The sequence below is a fragment of the Podarcis cretensis genome (genome assembly GCF_951804945.1).
Source record: "Podarcis cretensis genome assembly, chromosome: 8".
Classification (NCBI taxonomy): Eukaryota; Metazoa; Chordata; class Lepidosauria; order Squamata; family Lacertidae; genus Podarcis; species Podarcis cretensis.
The window spans coordinates 83,501,196-83,525,921 of NC_137177.1; the positions used below are offsets into that span (position 1 = coordinate 83,501,196).

Sequence of the window (24,726 nt, forward strand, 5' to 3'; positions counted from 1 at the left end):
AGAGCAGGAAAAGAAATTGGAGAAAAGTGAGGAGAGAGAATAATAAGAATAATATGAACAACAAGAATTGGATAAAGCTGGAAGTGGGTACATTTGGGACATCCAGATTTGAAAGGTCTAAAGAAATAAAATTGGAGTTTTTACTCTTAAATATAGAGATCTGGATGGAAGAAATGGTCCTATTTGAGATAAAGTCTTTCCAAGACTGGACGTTCGAAATTAAAGATGATCTAAAAGACGGCAAAGACTATTAAAAAGACGGCAAAGTGGACTTGGCAAGGATCTCGGCCTAGATGTGGGATCTCCAGGACGACAACAGGCATTGATGGACATTGGGGAATGCAATCGGAAAAGGGGGGGAGGGAAATTTGGAATCCAAAGGGTGTTAAATTATACTTTATTCTTTTTTCTATTTTCTTTTAATTTAATTTGTTCTGCATATTTAAAAGGGGAACTCGTGGAAGGGAGCAAGGTCGATTTTTAGGGGAGGGAAAAACATTTTTAACATTGGGTTAATTGTAATAAGTTTAAAATTTGGGGTAAGAACTTGTTGAATTTATTTGAAGGAATTGGAATACAAGAGGGGGTGGGGAGGGGAAGTCCTGGAAGGATGTTAATGAAAATAAAGATATAAAACTTCTTTCTTTTTTCTTTTTTTTCATTTTTCTGTTATATTTGAAAATGTTCAATAAATATTATTAAAAAGAAAAAAGAAAGTTTGGGGGACAAGAAAGAGGAACAAAGAAATGGAAAGAAGAAGAATGCATGGGCGAAAAAATATTTTTTTTAAAAATTGGAATTAAAAAATTGATGTTAGTTTTTTCACTGCGATTACTGCAGCCGTTCGGGGGGGGGATGGGATTGTTTCAAAAGAGTGGAGTACAAATAACAGTCGATCATGATGATTAATAATCAATAACAATAGGAAGAGGAAAATGTGAGGGGGAAAGAGCGAAAGAAGAAGAAATGAACGGGCGGGGAAGCAGGCAACGGGTCCCCCTCAATCTCTGCGCTTCCCCTATCCCCCGGAGAAACTGCGCCTCTAGTGCTTGTCCCTGCCTCTGGTGTCATGGCGGCCAAGAGACGCTGCAGAGCCGCCTGCGTCACGTGCCAGCCGTTCCTTTGCCCCCGCCCCTTTTCCGCCGGCGAGACGGGACGCGCCGTGCACGCAAAGCGAAAGAGGGGGGGAAATGCGCGTCGAGAAAGAGGGCGGTGGCTACGGAGACGCCGCTTCCGCCCGGGCCCAAGATGGCGGCGCCCTTTGTCTGTTCCGTGTCACTCTGAGCGCCGCCGCCGCCCGGGATTATGTGACGCGCGCCGGAGAGCAGGTGCGGGGTGGTGGTGGGGGCGGGGGGAGGGTTCGTGAAGGGGAGGGGCCGGGAAGGGGAGGGGCAGGAAGGCAGCCGGGGTGGGGGGGCTGCCTGTCAGGGGGAGGGGGCTGCCAGCCAGCAGGTGGGGGGAATTCAGGGGCCGGGGGCTGCCGGTAAAGGGGGAGCGGGGGGCTAATGAGGGGCATTGAAAGAGGCGGCAAGCTGGGGGGTTGGGGGGCCGGAGGGGAGAAGAAACAAGCAGGGGGGCAATCGGGGGGTGTGCGGTGGGGGGTCGAGGTTAAGGGGGGGTCCAGGAAAGCGAACAGTGGAAGGGGGAGAGGAGGAAGGGGATAACTGAGGGCGCTGCCCGTCTGTGGAGGCCAATTGCCCCCCCCCCGACACACACACACACACACACACACACCCCGAGTGTCAGGTGTTGCTGAGGGTGAGGAAATTCAGGTCAGTAACATTTGTATTGTGTTTGGAAATACAATTTGGAATTTAAAAATAGAAAAAAAGAAACGCGGGGTGGTGGGACTTACTTCTTCAGGGTGGGGGAGAGACACAAAGGTTCGTTTAGGATTATTTCTTGGGGCCCTTTTTTCCAGTGAGGGGCAGGAAGCCTGTGACAGAGTTGACTTGGGGGTTCAAAGCGTATTCGGGTGAGAGGAAGGGGCTGTTGCTCAGTGGTTGGAGCATGGCATGCAGAACGCCCCAGGTTCAGTCCCTGCTGGCAGCATCTCCAGGTAGGGCTGGGAGAGAGACCCTTGCTTGAAACCCGGGTGAGCCTTTCCTGCCTGTCCACTTTCTGCGTTGTGGTGGTGGGGCAGGTGATGGGTGCTCTTAATGGGGTGGGATGGGGAGTTTGGCCCCATGAAGGAGGAGATTGAAGGTGTTGGAGGAGGGGAGCTGGGTTCAAGTCCCTCCTGGGCCCCAGATCAAAGACATAAGACACCTCAGCCTGTCTGAGTGTCTGTAAAATGGGAACAAGCTGATTTGCCTCGTCTTGAGAGCAGCAACACTTAAGGGCAGCAGAGCCCATTGCAAATACACATCCTAGAAAAAGAGGATATAACTGGAAGGGTCAGCCTGTTTGGAATGACAGCTGTCAGACTTCTTCAGATGTGCCTCAGGATTAGTGTGTTGATTTTGCTTCAGGGGGATCCGGCCTCACTTTTGCTGGGCTGTTCCTGGAAAGGAAGGAGATGCCCTATACTGAATCCCATTGTTGGTCCATCTAGCTCAGTACTGTCTACACTGACTGGTAGCAGTTTTCCAGCATTTCAGGCAGGAATATCTCTCAGCCTTACCTGGAGGCACCACTGTGGATTGAACCTGGGGCCTTCTGCATGCCAAGCAGGTGCTCTCCAACATTGCTAAGCCCCATCCCCTTCTGTTGTGCAGAAGTGGTGGTCAACAGAATTGTGAAGTTGGAAGGTTACCCCTGAGGGTCATCTAGTCCAACCCCCTGCAATGCAGGTATCAAAACTCAAACATCCATGACGGATGGTGAAGGCTTGGAATAATAATAATAATAATAATAATAATAATAATAATAATTTATTATTTATACCCGGCCCATCTGGCTGGGCCTCCCCAGCCACTCTGGGCGGCTTCCATAGAAAGCAAAAATACAATAAAATATCACACGTTAAAAACTTCCCTGAACAGGGCTGCCTTAAGATGTCTTCTGAATGTCAGGTAGTTGTTTATCGCTTTGACATCTGCTGGAAGGGCGTTCCACAGGGCGGGCGCCACTACCGAGAAGGCCCTCTGCCCTCTGCCTGGTTCCCTGTAACTTTACTTCTCGCAATGAGGGAACCGCCAGAAGGCCCTCGGCGCTGGACCTCAGCGTCCGGGCAGAATGATGGGGGTGGAGACGCTCCTTCAGGTATACTGGACCGAGGCCGTTTAGGGCTTTAAAGGTCAGCACCAACACTTTGAATTGTGCATACTGCTTTTCTTCGGCTGGGCAGGGCATGATTCGTGGGCCAGAGGGAAGCCTGCATAGTCAGAGGAGGGGCACCTGTGCTCAAGGGCCTCCTGCCTCTCTCCCCGCAGCCATGGATTTCCCTCAGCACAGCAAGCAGGTGCTGGAGCAGCTGAACCAGCAGCGGCAACTGGGTCTGCTGTGTGATTGCACTTTTGTGGTGGATGGCATCGACTTCAAGGCCCACAAGGCAGTGCTGGCGGCCTGCAGCGAATACTTCAGAATGCTCTTTGTGGACCAGAAGGACGTGGTGCACCTGGACATCAGCAACGCAGCAGGTGGGCCTAGCGGCGGATGGGGTTGCGGGATATTATCCCCTGCCTGAAATGTAGGGTTGGCCAATATAACAGTTGCAAGGGGCCCAAATGACCACCAGGTCCTGAAGCAGCCAGCCTAGGCTGTGCAGGTGTCCCACAGGAAGGGGCCTGCAGAGCTGATTGATTGCATTATATCCAGCCTTTTTCTCTAAGGAGCTCAAGGTGGTTTGCATGGTTCCCCCCTCCTCAATTAATCACCACAACAGCCCTAGGTTAGGCTGAGAGGCAGTGACTGGCCCTCAGGGTCCCCCAGTGAGAGCTTTATGAATGAGCAGAGATTTGAACCCTGGTCCCTCCCAGAGTCCAGTCAAAGCCTCTGAACGAGTACAGGTAAGTCAAGCAAGGTGAGTCCAGAATGAATGGCTCCAGGTGAGTGGAGCAAGGGACCCACGTTGCACGCCTCATGCAAGGCAAACAGCAGCAAGCCCCCTTCTGAAAACTATGGGGCAAGTTATACCCTCCCACCTCTGGGCCAGAGATAGAAAGCAGAGTCAGGCTTGAGCAAAAACCACCTTGGGGGATGTATGACTGGGCCCTGGCGGTGCCTCTGGTCCACCCAGTACCCTGCCCCCCAATGTCCCTGGTGCACCCCCGGAAAAGTAGCAGTGGGTGCCTCCTTGGTCCCCAGAATGAGCCTAGAGATTTCTTTTAAGTTTCGAGGCGGCATATAAATTAAAAGGTAAAGGTAAAGGGATCCCTGACCATTAGGTCCAGTCGTGGCCGACTCTGGGGTTGCGGCGCTCATCTCGCTTTATTGGCCAAGGGAGCCGGCGTACAGCTTCCGGGTCATGTGGCCAGCATGACTAAGCCGCTTCTGGCGAACCAGAGCAGCACATGGAAACACCGTTTACCTTCCCGTCCCTTTTTAACCAGAATGCGGATAGCCAGCATTTGCCCACAGACAGCTTTCTGGGTCATGTGACCAGCATGACTCAACCGCTTCTGACGCAACGGGACACTGTGACGGAAGCCAGAGTGCATGGAAACCCCATTTACTTTCCCGCTCCAGCAGTACTTATTCATCTACTTGCACTTTGACATGCTTTCGAACTGGTAGGTTGGCAAGTGCAGGGACCGAGCAACGGGAGCTCACCCCATCACGGGGATTCGAACCGCCAACCTTCTGATCGGCAAGTCCTAGGCTCTGTGGTTTAACCCACAGCGCCACCCGCGTCCCAGCATATAAATTACTTAATAAATAAATACAGAATTAAAATAAATAAAATGGGATACTAAGCCACAAAGTATAATTTTATTTTGTAAAACAACTTAACTTCCATGCGTGTGTGTATGTCATGTGTGACACAGGACTGGGTCTGATTTCTTCACATTAATCTACATGAACAAGACGTCCCCACCCCGCACCCCACCCAGTTTAGGTGGGAATAAGTCATAAAAAGGGAAGGGAAAAATGGCTAGGGAGGGTGGGGAATATGGGGTGTTTCTTGCCTTTACTGTTTTCATTTTTAGCTTTGTAAAACTATAAGATTCAGTTTTTAAAAGAAGAGTGTGGAGAGGAAGGAGATCTAGCAAAGTTCTGGCTTTTTCTATTTTTTAAAATCAAATTCTTTCAAATTGTTGGTGCCCCTGCTTTGCGGATGCCTTAAACCAGGGGTAGGCAACCTAAGACCCGGGGGCCGGATGTGGCCAAATCGCCTTCTAAATCCAGTCTGCGGATGTTCCGGGAATCAGCGTGTTTTAGAATGAGTAGAATGTATCCTTTTATTTAAAATGCATCTCTGAGTTATTTGTGGGGCATAGGAATTCGTTCATTTTTTTTTTTTCAAAATACAGTCTGCCCCCCCCCCCACAAGGTCTGAGGGACGGTGAACTGGCCTCCTGCTGAAAAAGGTTGCTGACCCCTGCCTTAAACCATGTGCTCAGTTTGCCTGTTGGGCCATCCAGCCCTTGGCACTAGGGTTCGCTCTGCCTTGCAGGTGGGAAGTCCATGATGGTCTGTCATAAGAACATAAGCAGAGCCAATGGCCCATCTAGTCCTGCCTCCTGTTCTCACAGGGGCCAGCCACACACCTATGCGAAGCCTGCGATCAGGAACTGAGCACATGAGCAATTCTCCCCTCCTGTGGTTCCCAGAAACGGGCATCCACAAGCATTGCTGCCTCCATCTGTGGAAGGCAGAGCAGAGCCGTTGTCCTGCGCTGACTGCCTGTCCGTGCCTGTTCCAGGTCTCGAGCAGGTGCTGGAGTTCATGTACACATCCAAGCTGAACCTGAGCCTGGAGAACGTGGAGGACGTCTTGGCTGTGGCCGGCTTCCTTCAGATGCAGGAGATCATCAGCGCTTGCAACTCCCTGAGGACTCTTTCGGCACCGGCAGAAGCTGCAGTGGAGAGCCCGGGAGACCCCCTGACAGCTGGTATGGGGCTGTGGTTGTAATTGTATGAGCAGGGAGGTAACAGGGGGCACTGCTCTAGATTTCTGGGCGATCCCTGGTTAGATCTCTGGAGATTGGTCCATGAGCCCCAAAAGGGGGTCTCAGTCCAATATTTATTTATTTATATTTTAACAAAAAGTTTTATTTATAAAGAACTACAATTCAACACCAGTGTAGAAAAGTTATTGAAAATTATGCAAGCACGAATTAAGTAACTGGCTTCATTCTTCACTCTTCAGACACCAGTGGTAGAATTGAGAGGGATACCATTAAACCACTGCATATTTTCTTCTATAGGTTTAAAGATTAAAATAATAAGCAAAACAGACTCAGTAGCTATTTCTAGTAAGAAGCACTCTGTAGAAGAGTAATATGGTCTCCTTTTAACATGATTCGACCCAGCTGTTTCCTTGATTTTGTCTTGGAGTGAATCTCCTCAGCAACATCCAGAATCAAGTTCATATATTCATCAAATCCAGTAATACAGCCTTCTATCCTCATGTTCACCTGTTCATACAGCCACACCTGAATTCTGGACCTATTCTGTAGGTATCTGAAGATGAGGTTGATGGGCTGCACCATCACTTTCTGCATCTTCTGGCCTTGCCATGGCCGGCAGCTGGGCTGGGAACGACCCCTGACAGGACGAGCTGACTTAGGCAGGACGGGGCAGCCAATGGTCAACTCCTCTCCCTCCTCGCTTTATCATAGAATCATAGAATAGAATCATAGAGTTGGAAAAGACCACAAGGGCCATCGAGTCCAACCCCCTGCCAAGCAGGAAACACCATCAGAGCACTCCTGACATATGGTTGTCAAGCCTCTGCTTAAAGACCTCCAAAGAAGGAGACTCCACCACACTCCTTGGCAGCAAATTCCACTGTCGAACAGCTCTTACTGTCAAGGAAGTTCTTCCTATTGTTTAGGTGGAATCTTCTTTCTTGTAGTTTGGATCCATTGCTCCGTGTCCGCTTCTCTGGAGCAGCAGAAAACAGCCTTTCTCCCTCCTCTATGTGACATCCTTTTATATATTTGAACATGGCTATCATATCACCCCTTAACCTCCTCTTCTCCAGGCTAAACATGCCCAGCTCCCTTAGCCGTTCCTTATAAGGCATCGTTTCCAGGCCTTTGACCATTTTGGTTGCCCTCCTCTGGACACGTTCCAGTTTGTCAGTGTCCTTCTTGAACTGTGGTGCCCAGAACTGGACACAGTACTCCAGGTGAGGTCTGACCAGAGCAGAATACAGTGGCACTATTACTTCCCTTGATCTAGATGCTATACTCCTATTGATGCAGCCCAGAATTGCATTGGCTTTTTTAGCTGCCGCGTCACACTGTTGGCTCATGTCAAGTTTGTGGTCAACCAAGACTCCTAGATCCTTTTCACAGGTACTGCTCTCAAGCCAGGTGTCACCCATTTTGTATTTGTGCCTCTCATTTTTTTTGCCCAAGTGCAATACTTTACATTTCTCCCTGTTAAAATTCATCTTAATGAATTTTTATCCCTCCCGAATATTTATTTTTGTTGTTGTTATTATGATTATTGGAAGTGGAAGGGAACCCATGTATCTTCTAGTCTAACCTCCTACAATGCAGGAATCTCAGCTAGAGCTTCCATTACAGATGGCCACACAGCCTCTACTTAAAAACTGTGCTGGACTTGTAACAGGGTAAAGGAATATTGGGAAATAATTTATAATGAATTGTAAAAAAATGGTTAAGTACCTTTCCAAAAAAATCAGAATCCTTCTTGTTGGGGATAATTCAGATGGAAATTCCCAGCTGTCAAAAAAGACTACAGTGGTACCTCTAGATATGAACGGGATCCGTTCCGGAGCCCTGTTCGCATCAAAAAGCAAACATAACTAGCGACGGCATGTCTGCACACACACGCGTTGCTTTTTGCCGCTTCTGCTCATGTGTGTGACGTCATTTTGAGCGTCTGCGCATGCACGAGCGGTGAAACCCAGAAGTAACGCACTCCATTACTTCCGGGTTGCCGCGGAGCACAACCCGAAAGCACTCGACATGAAGCATATTCAACCCGAGGTATGACTGTATTTATGTATGCCCCTCCTGTGGCCGGTGTTTTGTTAGCCCAAAAAGGGAAAACGAGAGGTCCCATCCAAAGAAGAATGGCAACTGATAGAATAAACACAGCTTGCAGAATTAACTTATAGAATAAGAGAACAAGAAGAACATACGTTTAAAGATTATTGGGAAATGTTTATTGAATATATGGGTGAAAATTGTGTACAGTGGTGCCTCGCAAGACGAAAAGAATCCGTTTTGCGAGTCTCTTCGTCTAGTGGTTTTTTCGTCTTGCGAAGCAAGCCCATTGACGGATTAGCGGATTAGCGCTATTAGCGGCTTTTAGCGGCTTTTAGCGGTTTATCGGCTTAGCGGATAAGCAGATAAGCGGCTTAGCGGCTTAGAAAAAGGGGGGGGGGGAGGAAAAAAAACCTGCAGGAACTCGCAAGACATTTTCGTCTTGCGAAGCAAGCCCATAGGAAATGCGTTTTGCGAAGCACCTCCAAAACGGAAAACTCTTTCGTCTAGCGAGTTTTCCGTCTTGCGAGGCATTCATCTTGCGGGGCACCACTGTACATTTAAAAACGCTGGCAGTATTAGATAAATTCAACAGTGTAGATAATTTTTGATGGATCTAACAATGGAATACTGAATGGTTTAGCTTATGTAAAATATGCAGGGATTTATGGTATGTAAGTTGAGCCATGGAAGGAGAATAGGAGAAGTTATTTGAGGTTGTTTAAATGAATATTCTAAAATGTAAAATAGAAAAGCTTAATAAAAATTATACAAAAAACAAAAATCACCTGCCAAGGAAGGAGAGTTCTCTCACCTGTTCCTCATAAAGCTTGTTTTCCAGACCCTTGATCATCTTGATAGGGCAGAATACAGCTGCTGCATCACAAAGCTGGCTGATGTTAAGCTTGTGGTCCACCAAGAGGGAATCTGTAGGGAGACCCCCACCTTGGCCTGATCCAGCAGGGCGTTCCTCACCCTTCTCTCCCCCAGCACCTCCTCAAGTTCTTGTCATCATGGCAGCCCTTGTGCCCATTGTGCAGATGGGGTAAGTGGGTGGGGGCTCAGCATCTGGTAGGTCATAGCTGAGAGGAGCCTGTCCTAGTTGGTTTTGGCCCCTCTCTTTCCTAGGGCAGGAGAAAACGGCTGGTGGGGGTAAAGAGGCGACAGAGACCCCCCGGGATCTGGAGGAGACCCCACAGCCCCCACCAAGCAGCATCCAGAAGGAGGCGGCCATGGAGCCTACAGAGGAACAAGAGGAGGAGGAAGAGGAGGCTGAATGTGCAGCTGGCAAGGGCTCAGGTAGGCACCAGGAACCAGGGGTCTTGGATAGAGCCGGACTTAATAATAATAATAATAATTTATTATTTATACCCCGCCCATCTGGCTGGGTTTCCCCAGCCACTCTGGGCGGCTTCCAACTGAATATTAAAAACAGTACAGCATCAGACATTAAAAACTTCCCTAAAGAGGGCTGCCTTCAGTTGTCTTTTAAAAGTAACATAAATATGTGTAAATCATATTTGTCTGCATTGTGGTATTTTCACAATCTGCCCTGGAAGTGTTTGGTGAAGGGCACAAACAGTAAATAAGCAAATGAAAACTTTCGCTCAGTTGAAACACTCCTGCTTGGTCCTTGGAAGGTAAAAGGTAAAGGGACCCCTGACCACTAGGTCCAGTCGTGACCGACTCTGGGGTTGCGGCGCTCATCTCGCTTTATTAGCCGAGGGAGCCGGCGTACAGCTTCTGGGTCACGTGGCCAGCATGACTAAGGCACTTGTGGCGAACCGGAGCAGTGCACGGAAACGCCGTTTACCTTCCCACTGGAGTGGTACCTATTTATCTACTTGCACTTTAACGTGCTTTTGAGCTGCTAGGTTGGCAGGAGCTGGGACAGAGCAACGGGAGCTCACCCCGTTGCGGGGATTCGAACTGCTGACCTTCTGATCGGCAAGTCCTAGGCTCTGTGGTTTAACCCACAGCGCGACCCGGGTTCAAATCCTAACGTCTCCAGAGAGCCTGCCACCAGTCAGTGCATGTGATGCTGAGCCAAATGGACCAGTGTCGCTTCCTGAGCCTCTGTTTAAATCAGCCCTTTATGTGGAGCCACAAGGGCTAGTGTTTCCTCCATTTTCAGTAGCTGAGTGGTAGAACACCTGCTTTGTATGCAGGAGGTCCTGGTTCGATCCCCTGAACCACCAGGTTTGGCTGAGAATGTTCCCTGCCTTGTGGGCTGCTGCCCATCGGTGTGGGCAATACTGAGCTTGGCTGAGCAGTGGTCTGATTTGGTATCAGGGGGCTTCCTTTGGGAGAAGCCTCCATGTGGTGGGGAGAGAGCTGGCTTGGGATCACGGCAGCAATTTATAAAAAAACCCACCTCTATTCCAGTCCTCTCCCAAAGCTCAGGGCACACTGAAACATCTCAGAACAAAACCTAAAAATCTGTTTCGAAACCTTGGGTGCCTTGCCTGATGCAATGAAATGGGCCAAAAATCCAAGTAGAGCTTATTTGAGGAAGCTTCAGAAGTATCTTACAGAGAATAAAAAGGCCCCCCAAGGGCCATCTAGTCCAACCCCCGGCAATGCAGGAATCGCAGCCCAGTAATCCGCGTGTAGTACAGCCTTCCCCCACAACCTGATTCCCTCCAGATGTTTCGGGTGTTGTAGTCCAAAACATCTGGAGGGCAGCAAGATGGGGAAGGCTCGTGTGGGATCTGAAGACCCAAGAGGAGGAAATTCAAACTAAATCTTTAGGAAGACTGCATTACTCAGCGTTCATGAGATCTAGCACCTTGGGTGGGACTTGATTTTAACATTTGCAGCAGGCTTCATCTGTTAGCCGAGGATGTCTGTTCGCTTCCCTCCCCCATCAAATCCTGTCCTGCTTCCTGTTCCCTCTCTCTGATTTGTTGCCTCTTATCCCCGTGGCTGTTGGTCACTAGTGCTGAGGGGTATGTGACCAACTCCTCTCTTTTTTCAGCTGTGGAAGACGACGTCTCCTCCCCAGTGCCTGAGACCTCGCAGACGGAAGACTCCTCCCCTGGGGAAAGCAGTGCTGCCCCAAAACTTGCCCTTTCGAGAGCTGCAGAGGATGGTGAGTGGCAACAGCAGCAGGGCGGAAAGCCTCTCTTGGGTGCTTCTGGGGGTGATCTCTGTGTGGCACCCAAAGGATCTTTGCTTTCCCTTTGCCCATGATGCCTGTAGGTCATGAGGGCACCAAGCGAGATTCCTTTTGGAAAGAACATTCTTCTATCACCTCAGAAGGGCAACAGATGAGGCTTGCAGGATCCAGGTTCATAGAATCAGAGAATTATTATTATTATTATTATTATTATTATTATTATTATTATTATTATTATTTTATTTATACCCCGCCCTTGCCAGCCAGAGCTGGGCTCAGGGCGGCTAACACCAGTAAAATTACAATAAAAACATAATATGGGGGGGGGGGATTAAAAAAAGAGGTTAAAATGCAGCCTCATTTTAAAAGTAGCCCATGGAATTGCGAAGTTGGAAGGGATCCCTGAAGTTCATCTAGCCCAACCCCCTGCAATGCAGGGATCCAAGCTGAAGATTTCAGGAAGATGGCCTTCGAGTATCTGAAAGGCTGCCGGGGGGGGGGAGGCAGAGCAGACCTTTGTTCTCTCTGTTCCTCCAGAGGGCAGAGCATGCAGGTGGACAAGGCAGGGAGGCAGATTTTGGCAAAACCTTAGGGGGCTCCTTTGGCCAGGGGGGCACCACCCACCTCAGGCTCAGAAGCATCACCTGGGCATCCTTCTGTTGGGGAGGGGGCTGTACGTTGCAGGATCCCGATCCTTAGCAGAGGGTCAGGCTAGATGCCCTCCAGAAACCCCGCCCGCCTTGCCGATTTTGAAGTCACTGTAATCCCGGAGGGTAGAGGGGGAAGGGTTTTTGGGGAGGCAGCTGCAGCTGCCTAGACACTATTGGCTCCCACAAGATGGCGTCTAGCGCAGGTGGCCCACTAGACTGCTTCTTTCTCTCTATGTCTCTAGCTGAGCCCTCTGACCTGAAGCTGCCCTCTGAGATGGAGGTAGAGCTGGAAGGCAAGGGCGAGGGGACCGTGCTGTCGGAGGCCGAGGTACCTTCCCAGGCCCACGAGGCCCAGCTGGCCAATGGCAACTCCCAGGATGAGGAAGAGTCGGGGGGCACGGACTCCGGGGCAGAGAACGCAGGGGAGGCCCGGCTTCTGCGCTCGGGGACCTACAGTGACAGGACCGAGTCCAAGACCTATGGGTCGGTCACCCACAAGTGCGAGGTGAGAGATTATCATTTCAAAAAATGCATACCATGCTGAGCACTGGGCGGTTGGCCAAACAGCATCTGCTGCAGCCACCTTTTGCAGCCTAACTTTCTGCAGCTGAAACATGATGTGGCATGGACCTTCTACCCCAGAATGTTTTACTTTGATGTTGAACCAACAGTGATAGGACAGGCAAACCATGTCCAGTGGTGCCTCAGGTTACATACGCTTCAGGTTACAGACTCCGCTAACCCAGAAATATTACATCGGGTTAAGAACTTTGCTTCAGGATGAGAACAGAAATCATGCTCCGGCGGCGTAGCAGCAGTAGGAGGCCCCATTAACTAAAGTGGTGCTTCAGGTTAAGAACAGTTTCAGGTTAAGTACGGACCTCTGGAATGAATTAAGTACTTAACCTGATGTACCACTGTGTTTCACTATCAGCCTTAAGTTGTTGGGGGTTTTTGCAACAAAACCTGGTTGCTGTTACCAACCACCTTGAATAGCTCACTGGGCCAATTTTAAGAAAGGCCAGATCCTGTCCTTATGGCCTGGGTGACCTGTATGCTTGGTCAGTAGCCACACTCCTCAGTTGTCTCTCGAGACAGACAGATGCCAAACAGTAGGACAGATCCTTTATGACATTGAAGAGAAGTAAGAGGCTCTCCAGTTGAGAGTATGGTGGACGAAGGAGCCATTTCAAGTTCAGCAGCAACATCTTGCATCTTGCCAACGTTACCTGTCCATTTGCCCCTTGGACAAGGCCTCCCTATCGGATGCCATGATCACGTGTCACAGGGGGAACTCATTGGTGTGGAGGGCACAAACCAACCAGATCAGCTTACGACTGAGCTTGACTTCTACCTGGTGCATGGCACCACCCTCCTGACTGGTGTGAACATTTGTAGAATCGCCTCTAATGGCCTGCAGGTGGGTTATCAGTGCCCTTCTACAAGATTACAAGCAATAACTTCAGCTGGTTTTTCTTTCTTTGAGCCTTTCTCCGGAGTGAAGTGGTAGAGATATATTCCACCTGGCTCACTGCGCACAGAAGAAGGCGACAGTGGTGTGGCGGCAGCTGTGGCACGCAGGCCCAACACCATATCTGATGCTTTGCAGAACATCTCTAATGTGTCTTTTTATGAGAAGTGGAAATCATACTTGGTTTTCCTAATGTCATTTCATGACTTCCATTATTTCCATCCTGAGCATCTTTGCTCTTCATTTTCATCAGCAGATTTTTTTTGTATTTAATTTGATGGCATTGATGCATTCTGCTTATTTCTGCTTATATTCAGCAAGCTGCCTTCTCTTGTCTTCTTGTTGCTTCTGCTCTTTGTCTGTTACGCTCAGGCAGATCGGGCAAGCCAATCTGATGGTGCAATCGTTTTTTGATGCTTTTTATGCAATTTCACGCATATTTTTTTCCATGAAAAATAGAAACGCAAGTTTGAAATCATTGAAAATTCCTCGTATTTTTTACATAGCTGTTTACCAAACTAAATTATATTAATTAAACTGCAATAGGTTTTGAATTCCTGAGTCGTGTAACAACTTTTTTTATCACCCCTCATTTTTGGAATTTTGAAAGTTGGGAAATTTGGCATTTGTCCATTTGCGAGGGGGCTTCTTTGGGACCAGCCATTTATGCCGCCTCCTCCTTCTCCCCCCCCCCCAACAGGACTGTGGGAAGGAGTTCACGCACACTGGCAACTTCAAGCGGCACATCCGGATCCACACCGGGGAGAAGCCCTTCACCTGCCGCGAGTGCAGCAAGGCCTTCTCTGACCCAGCAGCCTGCAAGGCGCATGAAAAGACACACAGGTAGGTGGCCAGTGACCAGTGAGGCTGATCCAGGAGGGGAAGGCATTGCGGTAGAACGGGCAGCCTCGTGAAGGAAGGGGCAGAAGGATTCCCGTTGGCAGTCGGGGCAGCTGTGCGATGCCCGTGCTGACAGCTCAGCCTTCCCTGCCCAGCTTCCGTCTGCATAAATGGCGCAAATGCCGACGATGGGCATCCTCCTCCCAGGGTTTTGGGGAGGCTGCATGAGCCTCCGACCTCTTGGTTGGCATTACCAGCAGATCTTCTCGGCTGTAGTTAATCAAAGCTGACGTTTGCACCCAGGATCACCTCCTGCCCTTAGAATCATGATTAGGTAAAGGGACCCCTGGCCATTAGGTCCAGTTGTGACCGACTGGGGTTGTGGCGCTCATCTCGCTTTATTGGCTGAGGGAGCCGGCATACAGCTTCCGGGTCATGTGGCCAGCATGACTAAGCCGCTTCTGGCGAACCAGAGCAGCACATGGAAACACTGTTTACCTTCCCGCCGGAGTGGTACCTATTTATCTACTTGCACTTTGACGTGCTTTCGAACTGCTAGGTTGGCAGGAGCAGGGACCGAGCAACGGGAACTCACCCTGTCACGGGGATTCGAACTGCTGACCTTCTGATCGGCAAGTCCTAGGCTCTGTGGTTTAACCCACAGTGCCACCCGCGTCCCTAAAATCATGATTATTATTTATTAAATTTATAAACCGCCCGATACCCACAGGTCTCAGGGCGGTTCACAATATGAAATCGCAAGATGAAAACACAAAATACATAATTAAAACAAAAAGAACCACAGCCTTTGAGGTGCCAGCCCGTCCTACTAAGCACCAAGCTGTTCTGTAAAACTGCCTTACTGTTACGCCACCCTGCAGCAAGGGGTTCCGCCGGTTAACGGCATCTTTTCTTTCTGCAAAGCTGTCCTTCCCTCTTGCCCATCCTGAATTCTCCTGCATAACTATGCTTCTGTTAATTGCGGAGTCAGGTGGACAGGTATAATCGGTGACCCTTCCCTCTCCCTCTCCCCCGTTTTCCCAGCCCCCTGAAGCCATACAGCTGTGAGGAGTGTGGCAAGAGCTACCGCCTCATCAGCCTGTTGAACCTGCACAAGAAGCGCCACACCGGGGAGGCCAAGTATCGCTGCGAGGACTGCGGCAAGCTCTTCACCACCTCGGGCAACCTGAAGCGCCACCAGCTGGTCCACAGCGGGGAGAAGCCCTACCGGTGTGACTACTGCGGCCGCTCGTTCTCCGACCCCACCTCCAAGATGCGCCACCTGGAGACCCACGACACCCACAAGGAGCACAAGTGCCCCCATTGCGAGAAGAAGTTCAACCAGGTAAGGCTGGAGGGCTGGAGGGCAGCTCCCTTTCTCCGGCTGGGGGTGTGTGGGGGTTTGGAACCACCCGTCACCCCCTCTCAAAGCCGGTCTCTCTCCTTTGCTGCCAGGTGGGGAACCTCAAGGCCCACTTGAAGATCCACATTGCTGATGGACCCCTCAAGTGCCGGGAGTGCGGAAAGCAGTTCACTACGTCAGGTATGTGGTTCTTGGGCAGTCGCCCAGACGGGCTGGGTGGCCCCCGGCCTCCTTTGCCCGCAGCCCATCTGGGGCCTGTGTCGAGGGAGCTGACACAGAGCACAGTCCGTTTGCAGATCAGAGAGAAATGAGGCAACGTGAGCTCACTTGCAGTTAGTCGTTTGGTTAAGGAATCGGAACAGAAAACATACAGAGACCTCTGAGATATACTCCACTATAGCAAGCAGTTGCTTGGGCTGTTTTGCACCTCCCACTTTACTCCATTCCCTGCGTTTTGGGCCCCTCTATACTGGACGCAGGTGGCGCTGTGGGTTAAACCACAGAGCCTAGGACTTGCCGATCAGAAGGTCGGCGGTTCAAATCTCTGCAACGGGGTGAGCTCCCGTTGCTCTGTCCCAGCTCCTGCCAGCCTAGCAGCTCAAAAGCACGTCAAAGTGCAAGTAGATAAATAGGTACCACTCCGGCGGGAAGGTAAGCGGCATTTCTGTGCACTGCTCTGGTTTGCCAGAAGCAGCTTTGTCATGCTGGCCACATGACCCGGAAGCTGTACGCCAGCTCCCTCGGCCAATAAAGCAAGATGAGTGCCACAACCCCAGAGTCGGCCACGACTGGACCTAATGGTCAGGGGTCCCTTTACCTTTATAGTAGGCCCCAAGGGCCCCTCTCTGTCTCTGCCTGGCTCTCTGTTATGTGTAGCAAAGAGGAGCCGGCAGGCTGTCGGCAGAAACACTGGCAGGGTGAAGCTGCCAAGTCTGACTCCTGTCTTTACTCCGTGTTGGGGCACCTGCTCATTTCCCCCTTTTCCTCAGCCTCCAAACTCCCATCCTTTTGTACCTCCCAGCTCTTCCCCTCCTCTGGGGCGTGTCCAGTTGTCCACTACCAGGAGGCCTGGATCCAAATCCTCTCCCTCGGCGCTTTCCCTGGGGAAAGGCGGTTTCCACCACTCCTCCTGATCTAACCAGTCTCATATGTAAAGAAATATACAATAATAAGAGTACATTCATTTGTAAAAAAGGAATATACAACAGGAAGTCTGGTGTGTTGGTATGTATATGATTTTTTTTGGGTGGGGGAATTGTTTTTGTTTTTTCTCCTTGTTCTTTTTTGTTTGTTTCATTTTCTTTCTAGGTATATAAAATTTGTATATAATTTTTGTATACATGTTGGAAATTATAGTAAGTCTTGTAATGTAATATGACAAAGTTTGCCAATGGGATATAAGAATGTTAACAAATAAATAAAATTCAGATTAAAAAAAAAAATCTAGCCAGTCTCCCGACAGCCTCTCCACATTTCCTCCTCCTTTGCTCACAGGCAACCTCAAGCGACACTTGCGCATCCACAGTGGGGAGAAACCGTACATCTGTGTGCACTGCCAGCGGCAGTTTGCTGACCCGGGGGCTCTGCAGCGCCACGTCCGCATCCACACGGGTGAGTTTGCCCAAGGGGGCGCTCCCTTCATTCCTCGGGTGGTCAGAGAAGGCGTTGTAGCTGTTACCTTCCAGCCGGTGGCTCTCCCAGCCCTGACCTGCTGGGGCTCAGAGGATCATAGAGTTCTATGGAGTCGGAAGGGAAGGAGAGTCCGCTGCTTTCCCAGGCCTCTGTCAAACAGCTCTCACTGTTGGAAAGTTCTTCCTCGTGTTCAGTTGCAATCTCCTCCCTTGTCATTAGAATCTGTTGGTTCAAGTTACGTGGAAATTCCAGCTAAACATTGTGGGAATGTTAAGGATGGTAGGAAAGGATATAATGAATAACTATTATCCTTCCTTCACTCATGCTATGCCCGTCTAATGTTCGTATACACCTTGTTAAGAGCATTTTCTCCCCTGTTGCACACTGCCTTCTGGAAAAAGGTACAGGGTTATAAAGACTAGGACTAGCCGCCGGAGAAACAGTTTCTACCCAAATACAATTCTGGTTTTAAACGCAGTATAAGGGGTCTCTAAAGGAGTATATTGTATTTTAAAATGGGGTTTCAGAGTTTTTAGGGGGTTTTGAATGTCTTATGTAAATTTTTCAATTTCATTGTTCTGTATGGGACAATGACAATAAAGATATCGTGTCATAAAAAGAAGTGAGGTAGCAGAGCAGATTCCCCTCAATATAGCTGGAAGCTAGTTTGCAGATTCGTTTGAATCTCTTAGTTAAGATTATTTCCTGGTGTCCCCTTTAATCCCTCTTGAAAGAAGAAAGACAAGAGTCTTTCTGAGTAAAGTAACACAACGTTTACTCAAATTTTAATTCACAATATGATCCCTGAAAGGCAGGCTTTACTTTAGTGGTTACACAAACAAAGTGTGAGTTAATCTCATAGGGAAACTGAACTCCTGTGCTGCTGGCTGAGAGCCAGCAGACAGCAAAATTACATTAAGATAACAGAATGGCTACAGGAGAGCAGCATGGCAGCAAAAGAGCAACAACAAGAGAGAGAATAAGACTGAGAAAATGGCTGCATGACTCAGCTCTTTTATGGAGTCAGCCAGAGCCACGGACATCTCCCAGGTCACATACAGGGAGAGGCTGCTCCAGACCAGTGGAACAGGAAGTTACACAGACTGGGTGTCCCCCTGCCTGTGCCCACTCTTGGGAAATAAGGGATGTTGCCCTTGACTGTACCAATGGATTACACCCCACAAACATTAGGAAGATGTGGGAGGGACAACCTCGGAAGACTGAACCTGGGACCTTCTGCATGCAAAGTTGGAGCTCTGCCCCTGAGCCGTGGTCCTTTTCCTTAACAATAAAGCAAGCTTGTAGTCCTCAAGCCATCCAAGTAGGTGGCCATCCCTGCGCCCCCGTGATGTTACCCTCCCCTCCCTTCTCTCCCCAGGTGAAAAGCCCTGCCAGTGCCTGATCTGTGGCAAGGCCTTCACTCAAGCCAGCTCCCTCATTGCCCACGTGCGCCAGCACACCGGAGAGAAGCCTTACGTCTGCGAGCGCTGCGGCAAAAGGTGGGCCCCTCTCTTGGCTCTTGGCCTGGCCTAGGGAGAGCTTCAGGGTTCAGGGGTCATCTTGATCCATCCTGGGCTGGGGGCTGTGTATTTGCGTGGTGGGAGGAGGCAATCTGGCTACCCTGTGCTAAAAAAGTATTTGTGATGGGCACTTTTGGGGGGGGGGGTTTGCTAAACATGGAGGCAGGGCGGGAGATTAAACTGGGCCCTCCAATTATTTTATATAGATATATGCTTAGATAGGGACGCAGGTGGCTCTGTGGGTTAAACCACAGAGCCTAGGACTTGCCAATCAGAAGGTCGGCGGTTCGAATGCCTGCGACGGGGTGAGCTCCCATTGTTCGGTCCCTGCTCCTGCCAACATAGCAGTTCAAAAGCACGTCAAAGTGCAAGTAGATAAATAGGTACTGCTCTGGTGGGAAGGTAAACGGCGTTTCCGTGCGCTGCTCTGGTTCGCCAGAAGCGTCTTAGTCATGCTGGCCACATGACCCGGAAGCTGTACGCCAGCTCCCTCGACCAGTAAAGCGAGATGAGTGCCGCAACCCCAGAGTCAGCCACAACTGGACCTAATGGTCAGGGGTCCCTTTACCTTTTACCTATGCTTAGAGAAGCCTGTCCGAATGCTTAGAAAGTCAAGGTGAATTTTAGCTCGTTTCAGTAGCTTAACTTTTTGACCTATTGTTGAAAGAAAAAGAAAATCTTGTTTCGTATTTTTGCAAACCACTTTGAGGTTTGTTGGTTTGTTTTACAGTCAAGCAGCCTATAAATTCTGTTAAATAAATCCAGGGAAACATTTTGAATACCTAAAAGTCCTGTACACGTTTCAGTTCTGTTTCTGTGCCCCCCCCCCTTTCAGGTTCGTCCAGTCCAGCCAATTGGCCAACCACATCCGCCACCATGACAACATCCGCCCCCACAAGTGCAGCGTCTGCAACAAGGCCTTTGTGAACGTGGGTGACCTCTCCAAGCACATCATCATCCACACAGGTGAGTCTGGCTGTAGGGAGGGCCCTGGGGCAGCTGCATCTAGCCAGCTCCACTCCAGCCTCCTGTCTGTTAGTGCATGAGCACCAACTCTTTCTTTAACTCAGCAGAGTTACTCAAAGTCTTCCTGCATCTTTGCAGGAGCATCAGTCCAGCCTTCTCTTGGTAAATTCCCATAACAGGAATTTATCCATTTATGCCTATCCAGTTCTTTCCTTAAATTCTTTATTATTTACATTGCAAGTTGCATATAAAATAAGAAACAGGACTACAGTGATGCCTTGGTTTTTGAACGTCTCCATTGATGAACATTTGGGTTTTCGAACGCCATAAACCCGGAAGTAAATGCTTCAGTTTTTAAACACACCTCCCAAGTCGAACATGTTACGTGGCTTCCACTGAGTGCAAGATCCTGAGGCCTGGCTGCTGCCTATTGAGTTTCCGGTTTTCGAATGTTTTGAAACAGTTTTCGATCTTCCATAATGGATTACGTTCAAAAACCGAGGTACCACTGTATATTCAGATCTCTGCACCTTTCAGCTATTCGGCCAGAGAGACAGGCTCACAAACTTTCTCATATTCTGGCAGGCGCACTCCGCCGCGTGCCCTGATAAAGATGCCTGTTGTTAGGGAGAATTCTTGTTTTAGGCGTGCTTCAAGGCCGTTTGAAGTTTATTTTGGCAAGACACCAACACTTCCCGCTGGCCAGCCAGATGCCCCATAGAGAAGCCCACGAGCAGCACCTGAGTGCAAAAGCAGCACTCTCCCCACTTGGTATCATCCTTTGAGAGCTCAGCTGCCTCAAGACGGTGGAGGCAGAATACATAGGCACAGCAAGACTGCGATAGTCATGTGCAGAGCAGGGAGTGTTACGCAGTGGTGGGGCCCTGCTGGACACCTCTCTGTGGGAAAGGCCAAAGTGAGAGGCAGCCAGCTGGCAGGTTGCTGAGGCCTCTGTGCCATCCTGGACAGGCGAGAAACCCTTCCTCTGCGACAAGTGCGGCCGCGGCTTCAACCGTGTGGACAACCTCCGCTCTCACGTCAAGACGGTCCATCAGGGCAAGGCCGGGATGAAGGTTCTGGAGCACGGGGAGGGAGACGAGTTCAACATCGTGACCGTGGCTTCCGACGAGATGGTGACTCTGGCCACAGAAGCCCTGGCGGCCACAGCAGTCACACAGCTGACAGGTGAGCGGGAGATCCTGGCATTGTCATTCTCTTACCAAGGGCCTGAGGGAGGCTTGAGAACTCGGGTGGGGCTCTCCCCTTAAAAAGGAATGCTTGCAACACTCATGAGCGCCCTGAGCAATTTGCATTTTCCTCCTCCCTTGCTTTATTCTTTATTATTATTACAGTGGTACCTCGCAAGACGAATGCCTCGTAAGACGAAAAACTTGCAAGACGAAAGAGTTTTTCGTTTTTTGAGTTGCTTCGCAAGACGGAAACATCTTGCAAGTTTGTTTCCTTTGTCTTGAAAGTTTGTTTCCTTTTTCTTGAAACCGTGCATTCAGGGGGTGCAGTTGCGACTTGACAACTCATAGCACGCGGTGTGGTAGCCTTTTTTTTTGAGGTTTTTGAAGACTTTGGTGATTTTTGAAGCTTTTCCAAAATCCGTGCTTCGCAAGACGAAAAAAATCGCAGAACGAATTAATTTTGTCTTGCGAGGTACCGCTGTACTCTATTATCCTTGGCAAATAGAGGAGGTTGCAAAAGAGCTGGTAAGCTGAATTTTGAAATCCAAAGAAATGTAGCCTTCTGGTTTTCACCCAAAGTTGAATAGTTGTGGGCAGGGTGGCTTTTCTCCTTCTTCGTTCATTGCCTACGCTGAGGAGTAGCATCTCCAGTGTTTTAACTGGGGATGGGGTGTTTTTCCCAGCTGGAAATGCTGCTGGAAACTGAATGCCTAGGACCTGCCTGCCAAGCAGATGATCTAACACACTGAAGCTGCAGCCTCTTCCCTGTCCGTGGAACAACCTTTGCTAGGGTATTTAGTGTCTTCTCCCCCCCCCCCCCCAGTATTTCAGTCCCTCCTTAAGCCCTCCCCACTGCTAGGAAGGGTCCCCACCACAATGCAAAGGGCTCCTCTGCTGGCTTGGGTGGCCACAGGGCCTCCATTGTGTGCTGCTCAACTCCCCCGTTCCTTTTTCCTGCAGTGGTCCCCGTGGCAGCGCCCGTCACAGCCGATGAGACGGAAGCCTTGAAGGCTGAAATAACAAAGGCTGTGAAGCAAGTGCAGGAAGCAGGTGAGCATCCATCTGGGAGCGTTCGAACAACTACCCCTCCAAAGGTCCTTGGCTCAGCTTTCTTTGTCACAGTTCAAACCTTCGGTAACTGTGCAGAACACAAAGCTGGGCTGTTTCTATAAGCTTGCAGTATAGAAATCTGGCCACAAGGGTAAAGGTAAAGATACCCCTGCCCGTACGGGCCAGTCTTGACAGACTCTGGGGTTGTGCGCCCATCTCACTTAAGAGGCCAGGGGCCAGCGCTGTCCAGAGACACTTCCGGGTCACGTGGCCAGCGTGACATCGCTGCTCTGGCCAGAGCCAGAGCCAGAGCCGCACACGGAAATGCCGTTTACCTTCCCGCTGGTAAGCGGTCCCTATTTATCTACTTGCACCTGGAGGTGCTTTCGAACTGCTAGGTTGGCAGGCGCTGGGACCGAGCAGCGGGAGCGCACCCTGCCGCAGGGATTCGAACCGCCGATCGGATCGGCAAGCCCTAGGCACTGAGGCTTTAACCCACAGCGCCACCTGCGTCCCCGGCCACAAGGGTGCAGCACCCCAATGTGTGACCAGCTGTTTTATGCTCTTCCCCATTCTTTGGCCTTTCAGGTGATTAAGCTTGAAAAGGGATGCAACTCTTAACAGTTCTCAGAGATGTTGGATTTCTAGAGAGGGTCTATTTTTCCTAGCATCCTTCAGTAATGCAACAGTATGTGCCCTTTGGCTGTTTGGGGCTACAGCCCCATCACCCTTTGCTGTTCATCCTTGTAAGGTAAAGGGTAAAGGTAAAGGGGCCCCTGACCATTAGGTCCAGTCGTGACCGACTCTGGGGTTGCAGCGCTCATCTCGCTTTATTGGCCGAGGGAGCCAGTGTACAGCTTCCGGGTCATGTGGCCAGCATGACTAAGCTGCTTCTGTTGAACCAGAGCAGCGCACAGAAATGCCGTTTACCTTCCCGCCAGAGTGGTACCTATTTATCTACTTGCACTTTGATGTGCTTTCGAACTGCTAGGTTGGCAGGAGCAGGGACCTAGCAATGGGAGCTCACCCCGTCGCAGGGATTCAAACCGCCCACCTTCTGATCAGCAAGTCCTAGGCTCTGTGGTTTAACCCACAGCGCCTCCTGCGTCCCTGTTCATCCATGTATCCCTATATAAAAGGAAAATACTAAAAGCCAGCTTTTAAATGTACCTAAATACAGGTTCATGGTGGTGGTTTTTAAAAAGGTGCACGTAAAGGAAAAGAACACGTGTTTAGTAAAAGTAAGGAGTTTCACTCCTGGATTCACTCGTTTGCAAATAGAAGGGCTTTGTTCAGGGGGGCTTTGCCCTAAATTCACCTCTGCCACCTGCCGTGCTGTTGGGTCTGCTTACCCTCCAGCGGGGCGAGAGCAGTAGGTGTGCACAAGTTTTCAAAGCGTACTTTGTTGTCAGGCTCAGTTGCACTAGACCAGGGGTGAGCGAACTTTTTCAGCAGGGGGCCGGTCCACTGTCCCTCAGACCTTGTGGGGGGCCGGACTATAATTTGGAGAGAGAAAAAAGAACGAATTCCTATGCCCCACAAATACCCCAGAGATGCATTATAAATAAATGAACACATTCTATTCGTGTAAAAACACGCCGAATTCTGGACCGTCTGCAGGCCGGATTTAGAAGGTGATTGGGCCGAATCTTGCCCCCGGGCCCTAGGTTGCCTACCCATGCACTAGACATTTAAAATGTCATGCCACTTCAAACAAGTCCTGGCAGCCCCAAAATAATCCTGGGAACTGCAGTTCTATGGTGCTAAGTGTTGTGCAGAGAGCCCCGTTTCTCCCCCCAGAGCTACATTTCTCGAGTGGTTTAACACTTAATACATCTTCGCAGGGAACTCTAGGAATTGTAGTCCTGTGGGAGAGCCCTTGCACCTTGTCTCAGCACCTGTGACAAACTACACCTCCCTGGTTTCTTTACGGAAAGCTATGATTTGTAGGATGAGTGGCTGGGGCTGTTTGAAACGGTTCACCCATGGCCCTACTGCTCGGCCTTTCTGTATGACTCTCTCTGGGATAAAGCACTTTCAAAGGAAACAGATGGGACTGACCACCCCGGCTCTCCTGCAATTTGCTGTCTTCTGGCTTTGTCCTGTCTTTCCAGATCCAAACACCCAAATCCTGTACGCTTGCGACTCCTGCGGGGAGAAGTTCCTGGATGCCAACAGCCTGGCCCAGCACGTCCGCATCCACACAGCCCAAGCCCTGGTGATGTTCCAGGCGGACACAGACTTTTACCAGCAGTACGGTGCCCCCACTGCTGCCTGGCAGCCTGAACAGGTCATTCCCTCAGGGGAGCTGCTCTTCCGCACGAGGGATGGCAACGAAGCCCAGACCACTACTCTGCCCACAGAGGCCCCACAGACTGCAGAGTGAAGGGAGGGCTGGTTGCAGAGGGGCAAGGGGACGGTATGGATTGTACTACACGCTGCTCGGTCGGGGGGGGGGGCGGCGGCACGTGTGGCTTGGTTTTAAGGTGCTGCTGGCTGTTCCCTCCTTGCCAATCCAATGCCACCAGCTTCACTCACAAGCAGCTATTTTAAGGAGGTGACGACGGCGTTACCAATGTAAAAAAAAAAATTATTATTTCTGTATTTGAGAATCTCCTGCATCTGTGTTAATATTTAGAAACAAAATAAAGGCCATTATTTTCTAATGTCTGATTCAAAATGCACACTGGTTTGTTGGGTATTGTCTCGGCAGCCTGTTTAACAATCCCTTAGCACTGTAGTAAAAGAAAAAGTTTTCTGGTTGTCAAATTGTTCGACGAGGTTGAGAAATGAGGCAGCTGGTTGGTGAAAAATGGCAGGTCATCAGTGTTGGGTTTCCTAGAGATTCTCCTCAGCTGCAT

General features: G+C 49.9%; 2 protein-coding genes across 3 annotated transcripts in view; both read left to right on the top strand.

Annotated features, from left to right (window-relative positions):
* FAM131C (family with sequence similarity 131 member C) overlaps nucleotides 1-4,456 on the top strand; it is a 71,743-nt gene extending 67,287 nt beyond the window's left edge. The window contains exon 7 of the transcript XR_013841613.1: nucleotides 4,312-4,456. The gene's annotated coding sequence lies outside the window, so the exon portion shown is untranslated. The remainder of the gene's footprint in view (nucleotides 1-4,311) is intronic.
* ZBTB17 (zinc finger and BTB domain containing 17) lies at nucleotides 1,055-24,531 on the top strand. Of its 2 annotated transcripts, none has more exons than XM_079986877.1 (15): nucleotides 1,055-1,328; nucleotides 3,375-3,581; nucleotides 5,807-5,995; nucleotides 9,194-9,364; nucleotides 11,043-11,156; nucleotides 12,076-12,338; nucleotides 14,005-14,147; nucleotides 15,189-15,489; nucleotides 15,600-15,687; nucleotides 17,002-17,118; nucleotides 18,518-18,638; nucleotides 19,495-19,625; nucleotides 20,595-20,810; nucleotides 21,776-21,865; nucleotides 23,980-24,531. In XM_079986877.1, the coding sequence occupies exons 1-15, from the start codon at nucleotides 1,070-1,072 to the stop codon at nucleotides 24,249-24,251; spliced, it is 2,682 nt and encodes an 893-aa protein (XP_079843003.1). In that variant the 5' UTR covers nucleotides 1,055-1,069; the 3' UTR covers nucleotides 24,252-24,531. The 2 variants fall into 2 exon arrangements, with proteins under 2 accessions (XP_079843003.1, XP_079843004.1); XM_079986878.1 differs by lacking the exon at nucleotides 1,055-1,328 and adding an exon at nucleotides 2,504-2,540.
* The last annotated feature ends 195 nt before the right edge of the window (nucleotides 24,532-24,726 follow it).

Excerpts from the sequence above, each read along its gene's own strand:
- ZBTB17 (XM_079986877.1), top strand. The coding sequence starts at position 1,070 with ATGGCGGCCAAGAGACGCTGCAGAGCCGCCTGCGTCACGTGCCAGCCG. Across the intron at positions 3,582-5,806 it reads GGACATCAGCAACGCAGCAG|GTCTCGAGCAGGTGCTGGAG; the intron begins GTGGGCCTAGCG and ends TGCCTGTTCCAG. Across the intron at positions 15,688-17,001 it reads AAAGCAGTTCACTACGTCAG|GCAACCTCAAGCGACACTTG; the intron begins GTATGTGGTTCT and ends CTTTGCTCACAG.